The 19,782-nt window shown below is 41.8% G+C and overlaps 1 protein-coding gene across 4 annotated transcripts in view; it reads right to left on the bottom strand.

Moving 5' to 3' along the window:
- Positions 1 to 664: 664 nt before the first annotated feature.
- Positions 665 to 19,782, bottom strand: part of ARHGEF7 (Rho guanine nucleotide exchange factor (GEF) 7) — a 167,555-nt gene continuing 148,437 nt past the window's right edge. For 3 of the 4 annotated variants that reach the window (XM_012637954.1, XM_012637955.1, XM_012637953.1), the window contains exons 17-20: positions 16,960 to 17,049; positions 4,996 to 5,095; positions 4,632 to 4,686; positions 665 to 3,488 (exon numbers count right to left, since the gene is read on the bottom strand). In XM_012637954.1, the coding sequence (XP_012493408.1) occupies positions 3,366 to 3,488; positions 4,632 to 4,686; positions 4,996 to 5,095; positions 16,960 to 17,049 (368 nt within the window). In that variant the 3' untranslated portion in view covers positions 665 to 3,365. Of the gene's footprint in view, positions 3,489 to 4,631; positions 4,687 to 4,995; positions 5,096 to 12,345; positions 13,641 to 16,959; positions 17,050 to 19,782 lie in introns of those variants that run through there. The other variant, XM_012637952.1, reaches the window with a different exon arrangement.

Here is a 19,782-nt window from a genome sequence, read left to right as displayed (position 1 = left end):
AATCAAAGTTTCTAAGGTGACTATGCTATTAGCTTTATTCCCTTAGGTCTGAAGGTAAAAGTTCTAAGAAGGTGACACACCAAGGGAATTTTCTATACAACTCGCAGCTTTGTAATTCTAACTAGCAGAGCTCGTTTTCTTTCACCTGAATACCATTTTCCAACAGTCTGTACTGGATGGAGCGGTGCCTCAACCAGTAAACATTCAACAAGGACCACCTGCCCCCACCTTGAGGAAATAAAGGGTAAGACTTTAACAGACAAGCACACAAAAATTTTCTTTTGTCTTATGACAATTCCTAAAAGGGACCCCCACAGATGTCTTCACAAATGCTTTCATTTATTCAGCCCCACGAAATGGCTCACTGACACCCTCCAACACGGAAGTCGTGAAGACAGCGGAAGCAGGAAGGGGAGAGTGACGGTATGCACTGTTGCTTCCCCTTCTTTCCCTAAACCTTTCAGTTTTCTTTTCTAATCCATTTGTCTTCAAATATTCTCAAACTCAAGATTTTAAAGGCAAACATAATTTCCAGTATCAGAAATTCACACCAGAACTTGAAAATCTAAAAAAGCCAAAAGAAACTGTAACACTAACACACGTACAGAAAACACATCAAAGAAGATAAAGTGACATATTTTGTGGCATAAGAAAAATAATCAGTTTAATAATTACAACAATGTAGCATCAACATCGTAGCAGTCCACACGAGTCTACACAGGACCGCCTGTGACATTTAAAGCAGGAGTTTCTCCAGGCTGTCAGTGGCGCCCTGGCTGTCCAGGAGGGTGAAGAATGGCCGGCATTAAGAAGTCCACACAAACCAGGGCAGCTATCGCAGGCCCCAGAGGCCCAGTGCATGTGGACAAGCACAGACGTCACCGAGTTCAGTGAAATGGGCTTCAGATGCTACATCTCAACAGCGTTTAAAACCGAAAGTGCTTCACATCTATAGGATAAGAAATGGCTTCGTCTCCTCATCCATAAAAGGTGAGAGCAAAGGAGTAACCCTTGGGTAAATAGTGTCCCCTTTAACCTCTGTATCAAATTCCCACCCTCTTGGGAGGTTACACGGTGAAATGTACACAGTTATATACAACAGGGCAGGTTTGTAAAAAGAATTGCTCTCAGATGCATTTTTTCTGCTCCCTAAAAAGCCTAGGAAGATATTGGATCCACAGGAAAAAAAAAAAAAGGCAAGGCATTAACACAAGGATCTCAACGACCACCCCCTTCTGGGGGAAGAGACATTAAAAACACAAGTGTTCTTATGAAATACTCCAATCTAATCATTAAGGCAGGTCTGTAAGAGATCCGTCCCGGGGATGCAGACAGCAACGGTAGTGGTGCCGGGGAACGGGCTGGAGTTCACTCTCGGCAGAGCGGCACAGCAACATCGCCTGTCACAAGCGGTGGAGAGATCGGAGGAGAGTTGTTCCTGAGTTAAAATCTGCTTACGACAGCAAACTTCGATACACTCAAGTTTAACTGTTTTCCACTGCAACGTCTTACGCATCACCAAAAAAATGACTTGTAAAAAAAGAGCTTACCAAAGGCAAAAAAGAAAAAGACTCGATCTTTTCTTGTCCCAGCACTAGAGAATAAAACGCTAAGTATAGGAAATTGGCAATTCTCATTAAAGGTCCCAGTAAGGCGGCCAGGTTCTGAAGCATGGGCCCAGACAGACCCTGCACCCAGGTGTGGGCAGGAAACTGGCAAGGCTTGCTTGGGCACAGAGACTGGGATTAGCAAGGGATGGAAGAAGAACCATAAACAGCCAGAAAACAAACCATCTTCAAAGCCGCCCAGCTGAAGGGCATCAGAATACAAAGGTTTGGGTGCAGTTAAAGGGCAATGTGACCAACACATGGAGAATGAAAAAGTCACATCTGATGCCAAACGAGTTGTTCTGAGACTTCTGCAATGCATGGTGCTGCCATTTTGGTTTTAACATATATAACACTTGTTCTATGAAAATTTTATCTCACTTTAAAATCATCCTCTTCAGAGAAAGGGAAACAAAGGAAAGTGCCTGTGGTCACCATTATTTATTTCGGAAGAACAAAAACCTGGCCCCATGGGCCGGGCTTCCTGTCCAGGGCTGCTCGGACTCTCCAGAGCCGGCAGGGCCCAAAGAGACCAGCAAAGCCGGGGCGCAGAAAGGCTTCCTTCCTCGTTTCTTCTGCATTTGGACACAGTGGGGGAATGTTCCCATGTTTAAGTTTTCATTACTTAGTCGAACTCAAGATGTATATTGCTTTATTCTTGCTGAAAGAGGGAAAGTTTATTTTTAGTGAGCACTGAGCCATGCTGGCTGCACCCGATGGTAAAGCAGACCTCGGGGTTGACAGCGCCTGATGGCGGAACCCTACCCACCAGTATCAGAGTCACAGCATCACCTCCGTCTGCTGTCATCAGCTGCAGTGAGATATAATAAATAATACATTTTATTTACAGGTTCTAGGTAAGATCTCTCTTTGCGGGGGGTGGGGGAGGAGGAAAAAACAGTGCATTTTGTCACATTATTAAACTAGCCTATATAGAAAAGTCTGGGTGATCTCCCAAAGTGCAGTGAGCACACTCTGACAGTGACGGTACTTAGACACGGCAGATGAGAGCAAGCATCTTTTGGGTGGACACCAGGCAGTGCAGGTGATTCCCCCGATTTCAGGGCTGGGTCTCGGCCAGCCAGCGTGCTGCCCTTGGAGGCTGGTGGGTCTAAGACTGTAATACTGCTTTATGAGAAGACTTTCGAATGGGATGGAAGCATCTTTGCAGATATAAATAAGGTTAAATTATTTAGACATACTGGAGTGGGAAGTATTTTTATAGCACTATAGAGAGCATAGTGGTGCAGAACCAACCAGGCATCTACCTGACACTTCCCCACACCTCTGCTTTCGACGGGCACGTGGACAGGGTTTCTAATTCACATGGCTGCAAGGGTTAGTGGAAAGGGAATTCCAGCATGGGGATTAGCCCAGACACAACGACCTTGGGTATGCATCCAAAATGGAATATTTACAAGAAACATGTATATATAGTATTTATATATCCAATTGAAAGTCTGGAAAACCAGGACTTTTAGTCAGTCACTGAACTTATTGCAAAATGAGGTAACTGAGATGGTAGCAGAAGTGAGATTAACGCAGCTCAGGTCCTCAGCATATGCATCTCCTGTCTGGATTCTTTAGTAATGGGCTGACCATTCGATTTTCGTGTCGGGCCCCAGCTTTCCTATGCACAGAGAGCAGATGACTTTGTGTCCAGTCCTGCCCTGCAGTCCTGAATGGCACCTGGCTTGGGTCAGGAGTTCCCGGCTTGATCTTGGAGCTGGTCTTTGACAGAAAGAATGAAGGACGTCCTTACAGATTCGTCTCATCCCAAACAGGATCATTCATGTTCTTTAGAACTTTCCTCACCAGCTTTTCCAGGTCTTTGCGGGCCCTCTGTTCTTCCTCTAAAGATTTCTTCATCTTTTTGTTATCCTGTAAATCAAGCAGGCCACAGTACGATCACTACTGCTGGCACTGGTAGGCTTTCCTTTCCCAGATGCACATCCTGCACGGGACCTTGATTACTCAGATCCCACGTGCGTCTGCCTGTGGGCTGGGAGGTCGGGGGCCGGCAAAGCTTAGCCATCTGACAGACACTGAGGTGCTCTTTACTGCACAGTTCCTGGGAGCCAGACAAACTGCAGATGGAAAAACAGTCCTAATGGACCATATTTATTTCAATTCATAAATGAAAGAATCTCTCTATAATATACCATAAGAAAATGGCTGAAAAGAGCAAATGGGACAGCTTCTATCCAACCGCTTCTTTTCAGACTTGTAATTACCTTAGAGAGTTATATAGAGCAATGGTAGCAACAGCCACTGAATGAACAAAGGAGTGAATGAGTAAGAACCTGCTTCTGTGCATGATAACACAGGCATTTCTCGGGATGTAAAAGGTACACACGTGCACACACGTGTCCTGCTGCTAGGGGCGAAGCGTGAACAGGGAAGCCATCAAATAAGGAAGAGAAGTACTTGGAAGCCACTGTGGACACTGCTCAGAAAGGCTGAGAGCGTGTCCAGACCCGCACCGTGGCCACTGGCTCTCTATCCAGCCCCTCCACATCCCAGGCCACATTGTTCCCAGGCTGCTCCTCAGCCTACACCCCCCCAACCTTCCCTGGCCTTGCTGGGCAGGAGACCAAATCCATTTGCACACACAAATTATACACAAACACACCTGGTTAGCTAGCCAAGTGTAACTGACCCGCCGACTGACTTCTGAGCACAAGGACAGTGCACTGGCGGAGACTAATCACAAGAGGCCTCTAATAGGACTTTTAACTAGACAGAATTTTAGCTAATTTAAAGTATTATTCCAACAGATTTTGAGATGGTTTATGACATCGAAAACAACACAGTTAAAAGAAAGAGTTTAAACAAGTCACTTTAAAAATTCATTTCCTGGTCTATCACACTTACAGAAGACCAATCATTTTATGTGCTGGAATTCAGAAAGACATGGTATCCTTTTATTGTTTTTTTGCTTATGGACAATCAGTTTTATTTTCAATATAATATTTTCTCTTTTTCTGCCATAAACAAAACATTAAAAAACGAATTATGACTCACCTGTCTTAATTCTTGGACTTCATCCTTTAATGCATATACAGTATCAACCAGACTCCTGAAATAGGAAACAGAATAAACACATAAACAGCACGAACATCAAGAGGACATACGGAAACTTACCAGAGACGCCACGAGGCTAAGAGAAGGGACCAGGGCTGCTTGGCCCTATTCACTGCCACAGCTAAATCCACAACTTTAAAACAACCAACTTCTGTGTTAACTTAGTCAAAGTTACCTTTAACCTATGAAGAAACTTTAAAGTGCAGTTTCTGAAGCCACAGCCCAGCCCCTCAGAGAATTGTCCTGACTCCACTACCCACTGCGGGGTCAGAGGCCTGCTTTAAAACATGGGAAGACATCTTACTTTTCTTCTATCACAGTCTGGCCGTTACTTTTAGTTTCTTCAACTATAATCTTCTCTTCTTCTGGAAGCAAAACTTGTGGAGCAGATTCTTTGCGTGAACCTAAGATTATTAAAAAACAAAACAAAACAAAAAACAGAAAAATAACCTCAGGTGAATATCACAGCAGAACAAAGAAATAGAACTTGACTATACAGCACTACTTAAATACTAAATTTCAGTGACTATGTAATAAAAATTTTTCATCAAGACAAGCTAGAGTAGGGCATCTTTGACCAGTTTGCTCTACTGAGCCCAGCCCTTCCCATGCCCAAAGCCTCAGAGGAAACACCAGCCTTTTGCAAATTAACAAACTTCAGTTTCTGAATCTGGATTATGAATCTTTTAAAACCCGAAATATTCAACAGGTGGTAACTTAAAGGTTCTGACCATGTTCCTTGGATATTCATCCAAATTTTGAGCCATTGTATTATTCAAGGATGTCAGAAAGACATATGAGAGAGACCAAGCAGAACAAACACACTGAGTGTTTATTAATTGAAGAGCTGGCAATTAAAACACTTAACTCTATGGCAACATTTAAAAATAAAGATATAGCATATGATTTAGAAACAGTGAAATGTATTACTCGGTTCTTTTATGAAAACTTTATTCTATATTCCCCGGAATATAAATACTTTTCTAAATGAAAGTAAATCGTTCACAATGTCCGAGGAACGTTTGTGCCACTTAACTAACACCTGAACAAAAGCCTATATGGGACTTTGGCTGCTGTAAGATATACTTTAGTAATTAATTAGGAAATCCAAATACTCATTTTAAAAGGTGAGGAAAGAGAATCGAATCATATTCTTAAAGAAAAGAATATTTTGGCTGGGCATGGTGGCTCACACTTGTAATCCTAGCACTCTGGGAGGCCGAGGTGGGAGGATCGCTTAAGGTCAGGAGTTCGAGACCATCCTGAGCAAGAGCCAGACCCTGTCCCTACTAAAAGTAGAAAGAAATTAGCTGGACAACTAAAAATATATAGAAAAAATTAGCCGGCATGGTGGCGCATGCCTGTAGTCCCAGCTACTCGGGAGGCTGAGGCAGAAGGATCGCTTGAGCCCAGGAGTTTGAGGTTGCTGTGAGCTAGGCTGATGCCACGGCACTCTAGCCCGGGCAACAGAGTAAGACTCTGTCTCAAAAAAAAAAAAAAAAAAAAGAAAATATTTTCTTAAAGATAATACGGTATAACATATACCATTTATAATTTTGAAAAATATCAGATGCAACCTGAAGGAAAGATATTATCTACCACAGCACACAAACACCTGCAGTGGTATTGTGATAAGCATTTCTCAATGAAAAAAGTGTATTTTAATGGTTGAGGTACATTCATTAATTATGGAAGTGGTGGTTCAACTTGCTTGGTCTTGTTTTTTCCCACTGGCCTTTTGTTTGTCTTCCTAAAAATTTGTCAGATTTAGAAGAACAGCATGTGCTGTGCACCCTCATTATCATGGGAAAGTTTGCATTATACAAATGTTTTTAAAAGACAGGATTTTAAAGAACAGCTTTACCGGTATTTTACTGTACGCTTATACTCCTCTGAACAGAACAAGATTAACAACTGTCAACGCTTGATGACAAGAGGGCTCATAAAATGTTCTTGACATGCACAGAGTATCTCAAATCATTTCCAGGGCGGCACGCCTGGAGCCCACTGGCCACGTGTTGCCCTTTGTGAATCTGCAAAACCTGCTCCGCCCCATCTCAGACTGCAAAATGAGAAGGCCAGGAACTGAGCAAGATTCAGATGCCAAGCTCCTTTGTCATCTCGGATGTAAGAAGGTAAGACGGAGCTCCGGGTGAGCAATCAAGTACAAGGCTATGTCACAAAGCACAAGCTCCAAAAGAGACACATTTTACACCAATAAAGGGAAGAGCCTTTATGGGTATTGAGAATAATTTCAGTCTTATGATCAAATGTAGTACCTGGAACTTTGTAATAAGCTATAATGGGCTGGCATATCCGCATATGTTTATAAATGGGTTTGTCAAATACTAATTCAAAGACGCCCCTCTCATGACATACTCACACTGTGCTACAAATCCCTGGCAGCAAACCTATCACTGTGTGTGTGTGTGGAGGGGGGGACCTTCATGCATGCACCCACACAAGGCAGCATTCCACCCACTCTCACGCACAGTGACCTACAACTCAGGAGCAATTTTTCAGACAGAACATTCAGACAGGACCACAAGATATTGTTTCAGAAAGAAACACATTTTTGAAAACACTAGTCTGACAATATCAGTCTACCCAGAAATCTCGGACAAGTTCCAAGAGATCAGGGCTGAAATGCCCCTTCTGGATGAGAGGAGCCTCACACGTTCTGGGCACCTGCACCTCCGAGAGGTCACAGGAGAGAACCCTCTGGGCTGTGGAGCTGCCTTCTTCTAGCCTCCCCTGGTTACTGGGCAGTGCTGCTGAGATGTGTGGGCCACACAGGAAAATACTGTGTGGGAAGGAAACTGACATGTGAGATAGATATACAGAGACAAAAGGGGTACTTCCCAGGTGAAGAATTTTCTTGTGCTTCTGCTGCAAAAGTGAAAGGTGCCCATGGTTTTAGAAGAAAAAAATTTATGTGCTATTTGCCCAGAAAATACAAAAGGATTCCATAAAGATTCAGATACTTATACAACATGTGTAGAAAACAAATGGCTTCACTTAATCTTCCTTGGGAAGAGAAGTAAGCCAGTAACATCGCTTGCGTTAGTCGACTCCTAAGTTTTCCCACTGTTATTAATTACCTTGTTGACCTGCTGTGAGCCTAGATAGTTGATGCCTGTGGTTGAGTCAAATCAAAGAAAGGTATTATTTATGTATCTCACATTCAATTTGCAACACATTTCTTCAAATGGATTAGCTAATAAGATAAGTTGAAAAAAAAAGTTCTTATGTAACTGCACTTCAGGCAAATTAAATTACGTATTTCTTTTAAATTATTTCTGCCACTTCTTCTACCTTCTTAAACAATCTGTTTACATTATGTGTTTCCAGCACTGAGGTTTTCAAATGACATATAAAATGGAATTACAGAGGATGTTGACACTTCTATGCAGAGGTGCTGTGAGGACACTCTGCGGTGATGCTTCATCACTTAAGCCACTGAGTCTCAACTTCATTACTTACAAAATAAAACAACAAAACTAACCACTTCTCCAGAGGTGTTCTGAGGATTAATTTGAATATTATATTTTATAAATATCTTTTAACAGATGAATTCGTAAAGATAAAAGCCATTCCATTATGTAACATAATTAATTTGAGGAGCTAAAACCTGTAAGAACTGGTACAATGATTGCATATGCATGACACTGGCCTTATTTTTGCAAATACACATAAAGCACATGAGAAAGACATAATGATGTATTATAAAAATGTAAGTTTGAGGATGTTATATTATAGACAGGATGTACTAACTGCTTGATTCCTAAAATGCACTAACGTGAAAAACGCCATTTATGGATCTCTGATGGTGAGTTAGGAGGCTTATAAATGAAGATTATTAGTCTGCCTAGAAATCCGTGTAGTGCTAATAATCTGCCTAATGTCAATATAACATATTTTTCTAAAATGACTGAAAAGTACTACAGCCTTTCGAAAAAAAAAAAAAAAAAAAACCAATGGAATATTTTCCAGCCAGGTTTATAAATAAGTTGGCTATTTCTTTAAGAACAACGTTTTAAAAGTAGACAGTTTTAATATGTTATCTCAGAAATTATTAAAGTATTTTTAGAGGCATCATTACACATTTTTCCCAAATTACCTAGGTTAGAAAAACAATTTAACAACAGAACTACCAGAGAATGTTCTATCACTTTATTTAAAATCCCATTAACAGAGGCTCAGACACAGATGAACACATTCATGATGGTTCTAGTACAGTCAAGATCTGTGTTTCCTAAACTTTTGTGTTTCTGGAGATGAGAGGGGTTCTGCAATACACTATTTTGGGAAATGCTACATGCTACAGCCACTTCTTGAAGATTCAGTGCACCTTTGGCACGATACGGGTTTTGATGAAGTTTGCCATAAAAATTCTTTAATTCTGCATTTCTGAAACTCGCTTTGAGTGGTGAATTTTTTGTGTAAATCAATGTTAACATTAAAATCCTAAAAATGGTTTTCTGGATAACAGTTTGAGAAGTGCTAGACTAACCTATCATTTGTCTGTTTCTATAAACACATACACAAAATTCCTGGTTGGCTGTTAATTATTTCTGTATGGAGGTGAGAATAAGAAAAACATCAATATAATGAAATAATAATTTATACTTAACACCAACCAAATTCAGTACTTCTCAAACTTGAGGACTCCAAGAACGTGTCTGCAGATGCTTGGTGTCTACCCACCAAGGCCTGCTGAGAAGCACTTGCAATGACAGTTCCACACTATGCTGTCAGGGTCACTCTGTGCTACGCAGCCGGGGACACCAGCAGGCACTGGGGCCCCACGGCAACACTCACTCAAAGGTGTGTTCCAGAAGCCTGGGGACACGCTTGTATTAATACGAGCACAGAAGTTAAAATTCTAGATATATCTGGGAACTCTACCTCCCCTCCCCTCAACATTCACAAATCCCTACAGAACTGTGGACCTTAGTTTAAGAAACACAGATCTAATCCGGTATTTCCATTTTATAGACAAGATGACTTGCCCAGGCAGTAACAAAGCAGGGACAGCCCCAGGGGCTCAGTCCCAGCGCCCTTCTCAGCTGTTACACCATGCGGGGGCCTTATCTGACACACACAACTAAATGTTCCAGGAGTAACGCAGCCCGACTGTCAGATCCAGGGTGCTGTGCAGTGTGTGTGCACGAATGTTTAAGTCTGCCTGCACGAAAAGCCTAAAATCAGTTTAAGCTTGTCAGAAAGAATACCTGCCTGTCCAGCCAGTGGTCTAGCACAGTTGTGGCAAAATTCAGTTTCTTAAATTCATTATCTTTCTAACATCTGAATCTAATTATAATCAACTGAAACAACTTTCGTAATGGAGCAAAATACTATACTTTAAAAAATTAATAAAAGCTCTCAAAAGTCATCTAGGCCATCTTGTTATGGCTAATTTATTTTTCTCAGGGAAAAAAGAACGGCATTTATTGTCTGCACCTTGTCCAAGCCCTGCACCTGTCCCAGACCTTCTTTTTCTTTTATTCTGCTTCATTTCTCTCTTCTGAGTCAGCCTGATACAACTTTATAAGACAAAAATGAAAAACTGACTTTAGGCTAAATAAAAAACTTCTGAAGTTGCGCTTTTTCCCATTTATGCACAAAAAACAGTAATGTTTCTTTCTGGAGACAAACTTTTCAGTGACTGAAAACTTGTTTCGAAAAAAAAATGGAAGGGGGAAACAAATGAAATAAAAATGTATAAGGAGTGAACTTGTATTGTCCTGAACATATTTAACCTAAGAAAGTGCAAGCTTTTCTCTCAGGGCAGACAGAAAGTGTTCTACTGACTGGCCTGCTGCCTTTGTTCAGCAAGAACAGCCAAATCACATTCAACTGCAAACTATGCTACTCCCCCTCCCCCATGTAACAAATATTAAAAGCCACGGGCTAGCAAATGCAAAATTTATTTCAACTGTACATAACAGATTTTTTTTTTATAAAACAAACACTTCATTGCCATATGCAACCACAAACAATAATATGCATACTGTACAATACAATGCAACATTCAGATGTACATCCAATGTTTTTCAAATGGTAATCACCTACTAAAAATGGCTTTTCCCATTCACAGTAAAGAGCACAATATATAGATTTTTTCAAGATCTTATACCACTATGTACACATTACTGTGTTTTGACAATTTTATGCAAAACACATAATTAATATAGCTTATTATATACTTGTGGCAAGTGTTAGTTCAATGGGAACACCATTTAGGCCACTTGCAAAAGGGCCCGATGATGGCTTAAACCTACCTTCGAGTTCAGATTCTTCATCCTTTCATCATAATACTAACTGTACACACAGATATTACAGAACTGCATAAACAGAAGATACTATTATCAGCATGACTAAAGTTCCACAAAAATAGAAACATTGGCCCTTTGAATGCCATATCACCACTGCCACATGAGAACTGTCTTTTGGGCCTGTGGCACAAATACTTCTTAACCAGATCACAAAAACTAATGGTGTTAGACATTCAAAACAAATGCAAACAAAGAAAAAGGTTATTATTCTGCAGTGATCTTAGCATCAACAAAAAAGCATCCTCAAAATGTTGTAACTGGTACAAAAAGCAATGATGGTAAATTGTCAAAACTTTGGTGTATAGAATATCAGTGAAAATGTCTCATTAAGATAACCCAATGATACTTGGCATTAAAAAAAAAAAAAGTGCAGCAACTGTATTCCAATGTGTGGTATACACAGCACATGACAGGCAACCCAAGTTTTACTAAGGCATGGCAAAGGCATCTAAACCAATGCACTAATTATTAGTCTCCAAGCAAACAAAAAGACATTCTACTATTAATATTAAGAAAGAGGATTTTCTATGTAATATAAACCAAAATTGCTTCTAAACCCATTGTATGATATTGAGTAAGTATATAAATTTCATAGTTATCATATTTCTCCAAAATTCAATTTGCTATTTGGCTGGACATATATAAAGCCCATCTCTACTGAAGATTAATACTGGGCTTTGACTAAATTTAAAGATTGCTCCTCGACTTTCTTATTTACACTAATTGATGTAAAAATATGAAATCTACAGCTGGGATGAGCAGTTCAGATGCTACCTGGGAATGAACAGTGGCCCTAATGACTTCTGTGCCATCACCCCATTCCATGCAGAAAGAAGCTGCCTGACTTTCCACACAATGTGCTACTGCCAGGACCTCACCAGCACCTCTGGGCTTGTGAGCAGCAGGACCCAGCTTCCAGGACATGACTGATATTGCATCAGAGGTCACTCTGTGCAAATATCAGAACATTGAATACATGGGTTTGGCGATGGAGGGGGTGGTCGGAAAAGAAATAGCGGCAACCTGGAATTACAGCCACCCTAAAGGAAGGAAGAAACGTTATTCCTGATGCACTGTGGCATCCTGTTTCAGTGAATACTTAAAACACAACCATAACCTTCCATTTTAACATTGAATAGAGTGTATGCATGGGAGAGAAGACAGTTTGGCCTCTTAAGCGATGACTAGATGTGGATTTGATGCTACAACTGAATGCAACACATCACATTCAGTTCTTTTTGAAGCAGAAATTAGTCTGACTGAGGCCAGTGAAAACTCCTTACAACAAATCCCAGGAAAGTGGGGGAGATTTTCTTATAAGTGAATTACATGGCAACTAGTAAGTCTTCAGTGGACTTCGAGATCCGATATCCCATTACAATAAAGCATTAGGATTTTATACTACGGGTTGCTGTAAATGGAGTTTCACTGCAGCTGGTTTGCTGAAAACAAGAACGTGCTCATGGCTCTTATAGACAGCGTAAGTACAGATGACAGGGGCCAGCCAGGCTGTGACTGAAGCCAAAGCACTCGACTTTTTAAGTCTACCAAAAGCCTCTCTGAATGCAGTCTAGTCTATACTTGCAGAGGCTGAATGTTTCAGATTTTAGACTTTAAATCTTTAGTATAGACACTTTAGTAGAGAGTAGTATAAGCTTGCTAAGTGCCATATAACAGCAATCACTGCAGTTCAGGAAAGTTTGGTGTGAAGATGAGCGTGAAAATCTGAGTCATGACAGTAAGCTCTGCCACTTCACGGCCACAACGCAGGACATGGAAGAGCACAGAGCTGTGAGGTGAGGACATCTCTGAACACATGTGACGCCCGTCCTTCTGTGCACCTGCCAAGGCCCAGAGCCATACACCATTGTGCATGATTACCAGAACACGAGCTCAGAACTGGCTCAGTGCTTTTGCTGCACATCTTCTTGTCGCTCTACAACTACTTCATCAACATGTTCATCATACGTGAAAAATTTAAGTCCCTGTGTATAAAGCCAGGGTCTCCTCCATATTGTGGCACTTAGATCACAAACCTGTGTGGTTTCAGTATAAAATATAAAAGTGTTCATACAGCTGTATCCAAAAAGAAATGAAACAGTTGCTACACTGAGAATAAAAAAACCCAAACCATTTGGAGCTATAAAACAACTATCCATTGAGAAAAGCACCCTCAGGTACAGGCTCGTTGAACATACCACCACCCTCAGCAGTCAGGGTCTTAATGTAAACTCGAAGTGGCAGTTAAGCCTCCACAAAGTACAACGGGAAATACCAGGAACACTCTCAAAAGTTGTTAAAATATCACATAAAAGAGACAAGGAACAGCAAGAAAACATCTAAGAAAAGCAGGCTGCGATACCACAAGCATTTGTTAAGAAAAGCTCAGAAGTGCATTAGTTCTGGTGAGAGATATATGAGCAACAGCTCTTACGAGATGCAGAACCCATTCTGTAACTATGGGCTGTCCATATACTGTCATAGTCAGAGTCTTCCGAGAGGTCTGAAGGCTCCAAACGAGAAAGGCTACTGCGACGACCCAAGGAGTCTAGACTTGATTGGTCGTCATCAGCCAAGACGTGATTATGCATCAGGTCAGTGCCTTGCCATGCTAAGACGGGGTGGGGTGACGTGACAGGTGTGACAGGCAGGGTGGGGTGAGAAGGAGAACAGACAGAAGAGCCACAACCAAAAACATGAAACAAAAGCAAAAGGTGATGGGAAGAGAAGGAAAAGAGAAAATACTGTTAAAAAATGCAACAATGCTTATTTCTCCTTATTTATGGCTGGGTTTTAATAATGAACTTATAGCACAACCCTTAGACTAAAACCAGACCAATTATTATTTAAATAAACCTAACACATGATATTGTTTCCAAATTGCTCTTTTTTTAAGATACTGCTATAAAGCCCTCATTAAGAAATCTTTTATAAATTACACCCATGTCGAAAAGATGATTCTATAAACAGTTGGCAATTAACCAATTCTATTCCACATTCTGTTAATAAATTATCTCACTCAGGACATTATCTGTAAAAGCCACCATTTATGTGGCTACTTAAAAATGGCTTCCTATTCAATAAGTAGACATATGAAATGCAGAATAACATCAAAGGAATTTTCACTTATTTTTTCAACTATGCCAAGACTATAAATCCAGGGGGTGGGGAGAGTCTAAACTTACCTTATCAATCTATAACCACTGTCAAAATTTCAGAGGGGAGAAAGGTACTAACCAGGGCCCACGGCCTTCCGAGTACCCACTACCTGCTCTCAGGGCTCTCAGCACCAGGCATGGGGACAGCGGGGAACTGAGTCTGTTTGCATTGTCACTGACCCTGAGGCAGACCTTTGCCGTCAGGAACAGACGTGAACTGTTAATGCCACAATGTTATCAATAAAAGGAGAACAGAAGGAAGTGGTACAAAACAGTAGAAGAGATATAACCCCAGGGTGGCTGGCAACTGCGAGCAATGACCCTGGCCAGGCAGTGGGCTGAGAGGCATGCACAGGGCTGCAGCCCTCACCGGGGAGCTGGGCCCTCTGTGCCAGGGCGCGATGGTGCTTGACACACCACAGCAGCCACTGGCTGCGTTCCTGTTCCTGCTTCTGATCTAAACGACCTCTGTTCCCAGACCACAACAAGACTCTGAGAAGGTCATTAATTCCTTGAGACAGAAATCAAGACCAAAGACATCTGGTTTATAAAGTCTTCTTGGTATCTAAATGTAGACTGAACAGAGTTGAATTTTAGATAAATATATATTATCCTTCTAAAAACTGTTTTACTAAGCACTTAATATAAAAAGAGCTGCTTTCATTATGATCCTGTTTCCAAAAGTCTTGATTATGCACGCCACCTTTCCAGCACAATCGATTTCTCTCCTTACTTCCTGATTTTTGAAGAGTGTTAGGTTTAAGGATATATATGTTTATAAGCCCTCTGAGGCCCCAGAGTTGTTTGCCCATAATATCTATTAAAAACAGAAATCAATGTATCATCTGAAGCTTTTCTTGCACAGGAGGAATGAAAATACATAATGTAGACAACCTGAGAAAAGGAGCTGCGGGCCATCCTCAGGCAGCTGGAAGCAGCAGAGCCACAGGCACACCACAGGGCACTGCCGCTCATCATGAAGAGACATGGCCTGTGCCGAGACACAGAGCCCACATACAGCTGTCCTTCAGAGTGCTCCCCTCGGACACCAAAATCCTCAGATGCTCAAGTCTTTGATATAACCTGCACACACATCCTCCCATACACTTTAAATCATCTCTGGAGTACTTATAATACCTAATTCAATGTAAGTGGTATGTAAATAGTTGGTATTCTGTATTGACTTTTAATTGTATTGTTTTATTGTTATATTATTTTTTATTGTTTCTTTTCAAATATTTTTCATCTATGATTGGTTCAATTTGCAGATGCAGAACCCAGGAACATGGAAGGCCAAATGAATCTGGTCTGTTTATCTGAGACTATTGAGTTAAAAAATTTTAAGTAATTGAGATGACTTAAAAAAAAAAAATCTCAAATTTAAAATCCAAAACTCTATGGCCATATCTTATAGTCTATTACTTAAAATATAATCACTATCAAATTATGAAAATGTAATGCCTTTAATCACAATGTGTATTTATAAGTTACTGCTTGATTATACATATACTTATCCACATTTTGACAGTTTATCCAGGCCTTTTCATTTCTTCCCTATTCTGTCGAGTATTACTATAAATAGGAGTTTCTACCAAAGTACGGACAAAAGAAGGACAGTGTTGACCCTTGGTAAAAAGTCTTAATGTCACAGGTGGGATATGGCACAGTGCTGATAAATACTGGAAATGGTAATAAAAAAAAAAAGATGTTTCTAGATAATCCACAGATTCTACCTGGGATTTAACCCTGCCAGCCCTGTCGTCACAGCTGTCCTCTTCGACAAAAGTAAAGCAATTAGAGTCCTTTCCCACTTTATCCTTTCTTTCAGTGTTAGGTTAAAATAAGACATGACACTAATTCAAACCCACATTGCAGGTGACGAAAACGAAGAGGTAAGATAAACGATTTGCCCAAAGTCAACGTGGAAAGAGAATCGAATCTTACAGCCTAATAGAAACCAAGTTTTTATGCTGAAGTAATATATAAATCATCTAGTTTTTTTTTAAAAAAAGGAAAAAACCACCTAAGAAGCAGCAGGACAAAAGGACGAGCTGTGGCACCCAGGGCCCAGCACTGCGTGCCCACAACCTGTCGGCCCTCTGGGAGTGTGGATGCCAGCAGGGCAGCAGCCCCTTCCTTGAACAAACAGCACGCACTGCTCCGTCAGCTGCCAACACACTGCGTTTCACTCTCCACCGTTGGGGAAGAGTTAAAGGGAAAAAAAGCCATCTTGTTGTCCACGCACTAGATAAAAATTTTTTCATAGACATTACACATAAGACACATGTAAATTCTGTGGTTCAGAAATCTACCAAATAAATTAGTTGTTAATTTCTGAAAATTAAGGGGAAAAAAGCCATCGCTAAAAAAAAAGGCTAAAAGAGGCCTTGCTCTAGCTTTATATTTTGGACAATAAGCAGCTAAAAAAAAAAAATCTCAATACTGTAACAATAGTTTAAATAGCTGAAATAAAGGCATTAATCTTCCACCGTCTTCTAAACATCCTCTTTAAGCAAAAGTTGTTTTATAAATTCTGGCTGTACCTGATACTTAAATATCTCCTAGCACAACGTTATCTAGAAAATCATACATGGCTTCTTTGCCCACAGCTCAGATCCAGCTCAGATGACCAGGGCCCGAGGCTCACACAGCGACCCTGCTTGCTCCCCACTGGTGCACCTCACTAGGAAGAGTGCAGTCTCCTTCAGATTGTCTCTTGAAACAAAACAGAATAAACCACCCCAGTTCCCAGGGAATTACTGTGAAACTTACTTGAATTGAGGGTTTGCCGTGTTTTGGCGCTTGTACAGTAAGCTTCGATGACTTTCAAAATCTGAGCATCTTCTTCCAAAGCAGCCGTGCCTGTCAAGAGACACATGACACTTCACAAACTAACTCAGTCACTGATACAACTAGCAAGACAGATGCAGTAATCAACTCAGCCAAAAGTGAGAATTAAGAGAACCTCTCCTTTTATTTTGTCAGGTAACTGTTTTGTAAATACTTACAAAATAGTTATATTCAAAAGGGTTTTTGGTTTTTTAAAAACATTTTATCTGCAATGTATCTGGCAAAGGGCTGACATCCTAATTCACAAAGGCTGGCCTACCGACCTGTAAGAAACAGCATCCCCAGTCTGAAACTAGAAAGGGCAAGCGAGAAGAATAAGCACATCACAAAATAAGAACACCGTCAATAAGGAAAGACACTCAGTCTCACGAAAACAAGAAATGAAAACTTAAATACTGTCTTCATGTTTTCACATACCAGCCAGACACAAACAAGCCTGCGATCTCGTATGACGTGGACAGAGGGAAAGGAGAAGCTTCAGCTGGCTGGTGGGAGCCAAAACAGGTACGGCTCTCTGGAAGGGCAGTCTGACCGTATCATCAAAGGCTCTAGAAAAAGGGTTCCCTCTGATCCACAAAATCCCACTAGAATTTAATCTAAGGCAGTTAAAAAGCCCGAACTTAGGTGTCACTCCAGAGCTCTTCCTTAAATGATGGGTTATCTGGATACAGCTTCATCTCCACCTAGAGATCATAGGCTCTGAGGGTAGAACCTTCTGGAGTAACAGCAGCCAGTGGCAGCAGCATTAAGCATAGCCTCACGACCCAGCTGGTGCTGACTGAGTATCAAACGGACTACCCAGACTCCATCCTGTGGGTAAACTGCTTCTTTTCTACATTTTCTTAGATTTTACTTGAATAAATATTTTAAAAGGCTTACGTTAACAAAAAATGTGGAAAGAATGGAAGACGAAAATATTTATAGCTGTGTAATCTATTAAGCCTCAATGTCATTTTAAGGGAGTAAAATACATACAAGCCGAACTACGTATTTATAGTACCAAAAGTTTAAGCGCTATTGAGAAAAAGATTTGAATTCCACTAACTGGGATCATTTAACAGGTTTCCTATAATAAGCTACTCCTTGAGGAGTAAAAAAGGCAAGATTTAAGTAGCTGGATCCCATGAAGGGCACGTGCACAGTAATTCCATAGGCAGGAGAACGATCTTCACAGGGACATGACCCATCACGCTGACGTAAGACAAGGCAAATATGAACACATCGCACAACGGGGAAAGAAAGACTCAGGATGGTGGCTTCCCACGGCTGACCACCATTATTGATGGGTTTCTCATCACAAAGGTTGGGCGAGAGCTCATTAACGAGAGGACAGCACACATTTTCTATGTCGCACTGACTGTTTCACAAACTAGAAAAATTTCTAGGATTCTGAATGTAATAAAACTTAAAATAACTTACAAAATTACAACCTGATTTCAAAGCAATACAGTTTACTAAGCACTTACTATAAGCACAGGGCATTACTTACACAGAGATCATTTATATGAAACTACTTTTCAGTCCACACTAAATGCTCAGTTTATCCCATGGGTCCCTCCTTAAATTCCTCTCTCTAACCTGCTAAGACCATCGCAGGCCCTCTGATTCTTGTCTTCTATGTCTATGCGACCTTATGCCTGAAATGCCATCTAAGCTCTGAGTACACTCTGGAACTCCCACCACTAGCCCCGAACTTTCGCAAGGGTCAGACCCATGTGTGGGCTGTCTACCTGACACCGCTTCCTTCCCACTGCAGTTCATGGGACGCACACTGCAGCTGTGCAGCTGAGAGCCTCGGTCCTGCTGACCATGGCCAGGCGGCGCTCTGCGGACAGCTGTCCTGTGCACTGCAGAATGCTGAACAGCGCCCTGGTCTCTACCACCTGACGGCAGCAGCACCCTCCCCAGCTATGACAACTAAAATGTCTTCAGACACTGCTAAACGTCCTCGGGGGGCAAATCACGCCAGTTGAGTACTGCTGCTGCAAGTTTCATCTTCACCAAACACCTAGTCCAGCCCACCACCTCGCACCCTCACAATCTGGCTCCCTGCTTTCATCTTTGCCCGTCTATTCTCCACATGGCAATCAGGTCCCCGGTACAAAACTGAGCTGTGGATGCCCGCTGCTCAAGGCACCCAAGTCATGGCTTGCTCCACAGAGGGGCAGGCAGCTCCGGCCCACGGAGCAGCCTCCACTGTCCCTTTAACACACCACGGGGCTTCTGCTCAGGGTCTCTGTGACCAGGTCGGAGCGCCCTCCCCAGACTTGACTTGATGCTTCCTCAGCCCAACGTCTCTGCTCACAACGCCCCGACCAACAACTCCGAGCCCTCCCGGCCGGGCCTCTGTGGCACTCCATAGCCCACACACTTTATCGCCCCCTTGTTCTATTCCTTGTCTGAATCTTTCTCCCCAAATGCAGGCTCCACAAGAACAGGATTTCTCTTTCAGCCACTGCCAAATCCCTCACCCCAGCACATGAAGGTGTGGACATGTCAACTGAACGACTACTCATCCGCAGCCAGGTCCTGACTCCCGGCTCTTCACACAGACGGTGCCAAGATTTTGCTTGTGGAAGGAGGCGGCCCACAGAACATCCCAAGTCAGGGATTCCCACCCCTTCTGAGAGGATTGACGGCACAGCCAGTCAGGGGACAGCAGGCAGGTGAATGGGCCTGGGTCTTGGGTCTTGCTGCTAGACCCCCTGCCTTGCCCACCTCAGGAGGCGCTCTGGAGCACACTGC

Source organism: Propithecus coquereli, unplaced genomic scaffold (genome assembly GCF_000956105.1).
Source record: "Propithecus coquereli isolate 6110/MARCELLA unplaced genomic scaffold, Pcoq_1.0 Scaffold125, whole genome shotgun sequence".
NCBI lineage: Eukaryota > Metazoa > Chordata > Mammalia > Primates > Indriidae > Propithecus > Propithecus coquereli.
The sequence above is the reverse complement of the archived record's forward strand: the minus strand, read 5'-3'. Positions and strand labels throughout refer to the sequence as shown.